Here is a 7,079-nt window from a genome sequence, read left to right as displayed (position 1 = left end):
AATTTTAGCGATTAATTTTAATAAAATGAAAAAGAAAAAGTGAAATAAATAATAAACAATAAATAAATAATTAAATATAGTGGAAGAAAAAAAATTAATTGACACCTTGAGTGAAAAATAAAAAGAGAATATCTGAATATGTGAACGCATCAAAAATTATATTCCAAATAGAGGTCTAGCTATTTCAAATTTCAAAGGCAATGGTGGGAATATAATTTTTATCTTTGGATGATTAAATCTTATTAATTTATAGTGCAATTTACATTATCTTTTTTATTGTATTTTTAAGATTCTATATTAGTAATTATATTAATTCTATGTGATGCACACAGCTTCATGATTCATGTGGCTCCATGAGTTTTTCAACATGGCAGAATCGGTAATTCAATTCAATGCAATTGCGAATAGAATAGTAAAATGTAGACAAACTTTTGGTAATTCCCAAATTATTTAGCATTGAATAAATCAATAGACATAGGACAACTTTTATTATTGTGTTGTTATTATATAATCTAAAATTTTCACACATACATTAAAAAATTAAATATGGGGCAAACCTATTATTTTATGGGGACATTATATATATAAGTATGTATGTGCTTACAATTTGGTTTTTAAAATTTAGTGGGGGCAACTGTACCCCCACACACATACAAGTAGATCTATTTCTACATATTTGTATGGATAATTTTTATTATCTCAATAAATAATTTGACTAATTTAATTAAATTTATTTAAATTTAGTTATGTAACATCACTATTAAAATATTTGAACCTAATATTTTTTTAATTAATGTGCAAAGTATATTCATATTTTAACCAACCTCGCATTTTTATTAATACCGTACACATAAAATAATATATACAACAATAAATTAATAAGCACAAATACAATTGCATATATAATTGCTATTGTTATATAAATAAACCCCCAACATGTGGGAGTAGAATCACGATGTGAGATGGGTGCAGGGTCAATCCGTCAACGTTATATAAATAGTATTTTTTTTTTTGTTAATTTTTCAAATACAAGCACGTTGTACAGAGATATTGATACAGTCTACCTTTCTTTTACTGACTTGACTTTGGTAAAACAAAAATAGTCCATCAGTTCAAACATATAATCAATAGAAATAATATTTTTATTATTTTCTGTTATACTTTAAAATGTATATTTTTATTAAAGTAGTATATATTTATTTTTTAAAAGATACACATAATATTAAAAAATAGTATAAATAACACACTTCTATAATCACTCTTACATTTGATAGCTTTCTATATGAATATATTGGTTACATAAAATATTAAGAATACCTGTTTATATTTATATTAAAAATATTGAAAGATATAAATAAAAGATAGTAAAATTTACACAATAAAATTTTAATCACTTTTAAAATAAAGATGGTGAAAATATTTGTGTCCACAGACCGCACCTACTACTACTAGGTTTCCTCTATCAACATATATAATGAATTTTCGTGAATAAAAACATTTAAGCTATCTGCTTGGCTACCTTCACATTATTATTACTAATACCAAGGAAAATGGTGAAGCATCAACCTCGTAGCACCTTGGATCTAAGTCTCTGGTGGTTCTTTGGTGTGTTAGCAAGCATCCCTAACCAATTCATTTCAGAAAGCATACATTCGTGTTCCTTATCTCAGCGCCATTGATTTCTCAGCCACAAATGATGTCATTGAGAGAGAGCTCTACAAGCTCATGACTATGCAAACTAGAGTCTTTGTTGTTCACATGACATTCCGTCTTGCCTCTCGTCTCTTCTCCATTGCCAAAGACATTGGAATGATGGATGAAGGTTATGTTTGGATTGTGACTGCTGGAATTGCTAATCTTTTTAACTCATTGGACTCTTCGGTTATGGAATCCATGGAAGGTGTGTTGGGTGTTAGGCCTTATATTCCAAGAACAAAACAGCTTCTTGATTTTAGAGCTCGATGGAAAAGAGAGTTCTTAAGAGACAATCCAACACTTGTTGATGTTAATTTGGATGTTTTTGGAATATGGGCCTATGATGCTACTGCTGCATTAGCCATGGCAGTTGAGAAGCTTGACAACACTGTTTTCGGCTTCACTAATGTGAGCAACAACTCCAACAACGTGACTGATCTTGAAAACTTAGGCGTTTCACGAGACGGCGAGAAGCTGAGGGAAGCTTTATCAAATGTTAGATTCAAAGGTGTTGGTGGTGAGTTCAAAGTAGTGGGTGGTGGGAAGTTAGAAACATCACCATTTGAGATAGTTAATGTGATTGGTAATAGTGAAAGAAACATTGGATTTTGGACACCACAGAAGGGACTAATCAGAGACATGGATGCAAATAATTCAACTTCTAAGGAGAATCTAAGAGCAATTCTATGGCCAGGGGACTCTTACTCTGTTCCAAAGGGATGGGAAATTCCCACAAATGGTAACAAGTTAAAGATAGGAGTCCCAGTAAAAGATAATGGCTTCTCTGAATTTGTGAAAGTAATCCATGATCCTATTACCAATTCTACAAAGGTCACCGGGTTCTGCATTGATGTGTTTAATGCTGTGGTAGAAGCGTTGCCTTATGCCCTTCCATTTGAATTCATTCCATTTGAAAATTCCAACAATGAGATGGCAGGAACATATGATGATTTGATCACCCAAGTTTATTATGAAGTAAGTAAACTGTCTATTACATAATTGAATGAATGCACGTGTAAAACTACTTTACATGTATGTCAAAATTAAATTCTTATTATTCATGAGTTTAATCTGATTGTGAAGCAATGTATGTCTATTGGTGCAGAAGTTTGATGCTGTGGTGGGGGACACAACAATTACGGGAAACAGGTCCAAGTATGTCGATTTCACATTGCCGTACACAGAATCTGGTGTGACTATGGTTGTTCCAGTAAGAGACAATAGAAAGAAGAATGCATGGGCCTTCTTGAAGCCATTGACATGGGACCTTTGGGTAACAATATTTTTTACCTTTGTTTTCATAGGATTTGTTGTTTGGGTACTTGAACACCGAATCAATGAATGTTTTAGAGGGCCTATGCCTTATCAAATTGGCACTAGCTTGTGGTTTTCCTTCTCAACCATGGTATTTTCTCATCGTAAGTCTCTATGTCTACTCACTTTGATTTTGATATATTCTTCTTAATTAAATAATTGCATATATAAAAAGATAAAAACTCATCTGCAGTTTTGGCGAGTTTGACTAAATTGTCATCTAATGATTTTTAATTATCAACCGACAACCTTACATGAAGATAACTACATACGAATTTTCACCGTATGAAAATGTTAACTTTGCCATTATGCAGAAGAGAGAGTGGAGAGCAATTATGGAAGATTTGTGGTGATAGTATGGGTTTTTGTAGTTCAAATTCTGGTTCAAAGCTACACTGCAAGTCTTACCTCTCTCTTAACAGTTGAACGACTACGCCCAGCATTTACAGATGTTCATCAACTCTTAAAGAATCGGTTGAATGTTGGTTATTTGGAAGGTTCTTTTGTTCATGAAATCTTGAAGGATTTGGGGTTCCATGAAAACCAGCTTAAGATATATAAATCTGCAGAAGAATGCAATGATCTCTTCACAAAAGGAAGTGCTAATAATGGCATCGATGCGGCTTTTGACGAAGTCCCTTACGTGATGCACCTTCTTGGAACTTATTGCTCCAAGTATGCCATGGTTGAGCCAAGATTTAAAACTGGTGGCTTTGGCTTTGTAAGTTCCATCTATCCACTGCACCACTTTTTATATATATAATTCAATGACTATTTACGTGAGTTGAGTTTTCACGCGAAAATAATAGTTAAAAATTATTAGATATTAATGTTTAATATCTAATAATTTTTAATTATCATCTTCGTATGAAAAGATTTTTACTAATTTTTTTATTTCTTACATGTAATTGTCTTCGCATGAAAATGAGAATTGAAAATTTTTAGATGAGAGAATAACGGTTCTTGAATTTTTACTAATTTGATGGCTACTCATATGCAATTATCTTCTTATAGAGATAATAGTTTAGAACCTTTACATAATTTATGTGTTCTTAACTTCTTATATATATATATGCTATGTATATTCAGGTGTTTCCAAAAGGGTCACCTCTAGTGGGAGACATATCACGTGCAATCTTGAATGTGAGTGAAGGAGGCAAAATGAGAAGAATTGAGAATGCATGGTTGAATGGAAGCAGTTGTCAAGATTCAAATAACAATGCAGCACAAGTATCTTCTACAAGCCTAGGACTAGAAAGCTTCTGGGGTCTGTTCTTGGTTGTAGGTATTTGTTGCTTATTAGCCCTCGTTATCTTTTTAGCCACATTCATATATCAGCATAGACATATTTTGTTAAACCATAATCTCCCTGATGATAGTAGTTCTATAAGAACACGCATTGGAAAGTTGCTAAATACCTTCCATGAGAGAGATCTAAGCTCCCACACTTTCAAGAAAAGTGATTCAGGCGTAACTTGTAGTCTTACGTCAGCACCAACAAGTGTGTCTTCTTGCCCTCCAATTAGTCCATCTAGTTACACAGGCTCAGGCTTTTCGGGTACTCCAAATACTCAACACAAACCTACACAAGAACCTCCTGTCATTACAACAAAAGGGATACAACCTCTTATTAAGCCACATAGATCCCTCTAGTTCTAACATGATTACCTAATTATCTTGTGTTAACTGTTAAGCAATAAGCACCTTTCTTTTTTTTTGTTCAAATAAATGTCTAAAATTAATTATCCATGGAAAATATGCATGGAGTTAATTAGTTTATCAGCTAACTTTTTTCCCTTTCTGTTTTGAAAACAAGATTAGAATTACCTTTTTCACAGTCGTAGAACATAAATTTGTAGAATTACCTTTTATTTTATATATTTTGTTAAAAACATACTAGTTATTGTTTCTTTTTGAAACAAAATATTATACAATCAAATTTTTTTTGCCCCAATTTATGAAATTCGAGGATCCTTCCCTAATTCCGATTGAATGCCATGGTCATTTAAATCTCCCACAAGTAAAATATGTTTTCAAAGCCTTTGTTTACAAAAAAATCCAAACACAAACATTAAGTGAAGTAGCTCTGGTGCAGGCATGTAAAATGAGGGTTACGGTAATCATAGATCTGATAATCTGAAAATAATAAAAAAAAAACCAACATTATTTTAAGTCTTACTGATGGCTGATTTTTTTAGATATTGGGCAGAGCTTGATGTAACACTTAGTTATTGGATTATATGATATTTTTCAGAATTTTAGAGATGGGACAATTCGCAGAGAGCAAATTAATGCAATAGATTTTTTTAAATTTATCTATACAGTTTAGTTGATTACTTGTAGCTTAAGTAACTAAGATAGTTAATTAGTTAGTTGATGTAACAGTATGCAAGTTAGTTACACTCCATGTGTATATAGTGTACATCTCAATGAAATGATCAATCAATATCGAAACTAAAACACAGAACAAAGACATTTTATTTGTGTCTCAATATATGTGTATATTTTTGTTCTGAAAAAAGAAATTAAAAGGGAGCTCAGTTAGTTTTATTTAGAAATTAAAGCATGAATATTGCGATAGAAACTAACGATGGTGAAGATGAGAACAAAAATGCCGATAATGGTGGAACTGCCTCTCCAAGTGTCACGAAAGTACACCCTCCTAACTGTCCCCATGGTCTTTTTCCAGCCACTCTGGTTGTGGAGTGTGAGTTCTCTTATGACTTTATAGTAGCACGTCTTACTGGAAACCACATGTTTGGAAAGACTCTTCACCAGATTCACCACTTCCTTATTACTCACCTGTTCTCGAAAAATGCATCCTTTTTCCACCAACAACTCTACATCTTCTTTGGTGTGAATGAGAGAGTCCAACAGAGACACATAGTTGGTGATGAAAGGTTCATCCGAATAATGGTCCTGCTCAAAAGCCATTAAGTTCTTGAGAACACATATTGTTCCCTTATCAACTTTCAACCGTGGGAACATCAATAGAGCTTTGAAACTCTTGAACCATGATGGCAAGCAACCCAAGCAGAGTAAGTAGCCATTGAATGGCTTCTTCATCTTGAATGTTATGTCAATCAGTCTTCTATCACCAACGCACTCAAAGCTTACCCCAGCCTCATACAACTTGCTTGCGCTCACTTGCAAATTTTCTTGCTTTATAAACAATTCTAAGCTCCATTCCGGAAGACAACACCTCCTAACAAAATCAACAAAATGATGAGCTGCCTTATTGTCCCTTTTTGAATATTCCGCATACAGATAAAGAGATCCAAAATAATGGTGGGTAAGTTCATGAAAATCTTTACAAGGAGTTGCAACTTTATGATAGAGTTCCTCCAACACATACAATGGAAGCTGATTCTCAAGAAGCAGCAAGTCCCTCTGGATACCTTTTGTAATATGATTGGTTAACATACATCGATGTTCAAATTCCCACTCACTCAGAAAGTGCTCTACGATGAACACAGCATCTAGCAGCACTATTTCCACAAATTTCTCATTGCTTATCTCTGGGAACTTCTGTGCATAACTCTGCCTTATTGTTTGTACTTGACTTTCGAGGAAACATTTGTATTTCTTCATGGCTTCGTCGTTTGAGACACGCTTCCAGAAGTGCAGCAAGTACCTGTACTTTAGCTTTTGCATTCCCTTCAGCTCTTCTTTGTCGAAGTGAATGGGTCCTATTGAGATCCACTGAGGGGTGAAAGCTTCTTCATCCATCTTCCTAAGTTTGGAAGGAACTGTGTAGATCATGCACACATCAGATATTGGAGTCAATTCTTCTTCAAGGTCTTCAACATCGATCACGTGTTTAACCATCTCCAATGTTGAATCAGTAGCATCAGTGGTAGCAGTCGTCATCTTGCTCCAACTAATTAACCAAACTTCACTTCTTATGTTCCCTACAGCAGTGGACCAAAAGGATCACTTTAAATTAGAAACCAAAAATGAAGAAAAGATTTTAGTTTTGAAAACTGATTTTATATTTGTGTATGTATAAATATATTTGATATTTAATTCACTTTCAATATTTATTTTATATATATATATATGACTAATTT

General features: G+C 33.3%; 2 protein-coding genes across 2 annotated transcripts in view; one reads left to right on the top strand and one right to left on the bottom strand.

Moving 5' to 3' along the window:
• Positions 1-4,699, top strand: part of LOC107626767 (glutamate receptor 2.8-like) — a 6,702-nt gene extending 2,003 nt beyond the window's left edge. Inside the window, exons 2-5 of the mRNA XM_016329669.2 lie at positions 1,615-2,670; positions 2,801-3,113; positions 3,324-3,730; positions 4,099-4,699. Of these exons, the coding sequence (XP_016185155.1) occupies positions 1,615-2,670; positions 2,801-3,113; positions 3,324-3,730; positions 4,099-4,662 (2,340 nt within the window). The 3' untranslated portion in view covers positions 4,663-4,699. The remainder of the gene's footprint in view (positions 1-1,614; positions 2,671-2,800; positions 3,114-3,323; positions 3,731-4,098) is intronic.
• The window catches only part of LOC107624803 (putative UPF0481 protein At3g02645), a 6,218-nt gene continuing 4,603 nt past the window's right edge, over positions 5,465-7,079 (bottom strand). Inside the window, exon 2 of the mRNA XM_016327261.2 lies at positions 5,465-6,920. Coding sequence (XP_016182747.1) covers positions 5,557-6,879 — 1,323 coding nt within the window. The 5' untranslated portion in view covers positions 6,880-6,920 and the 3' untranslated portion in view covers positions 5,465-5,556. The remainder of the gene's footprint in view (positions 6,921-7,079) is intronic.

Source organism: Arachis ipaensis, chromosome B02, assembly GCF_000816755.2.
Source record: "Arachis ipaensis cultivar K30076 chromosome B02, Araip1.1, whole genome shotgun sequence".
NCBI classification, from domain to species: domain Eukaryota; kingdom Viridiplantae; phylum Streptophyta; class Magnoliopsida; order Fabales; family Fabaceae; genus Arachis; species Arachis ipaensis.
Note: the sequence above shows the minus strand (reverse complement) of the source record. Positions and strands in the feature narration are given on the sequence as shown.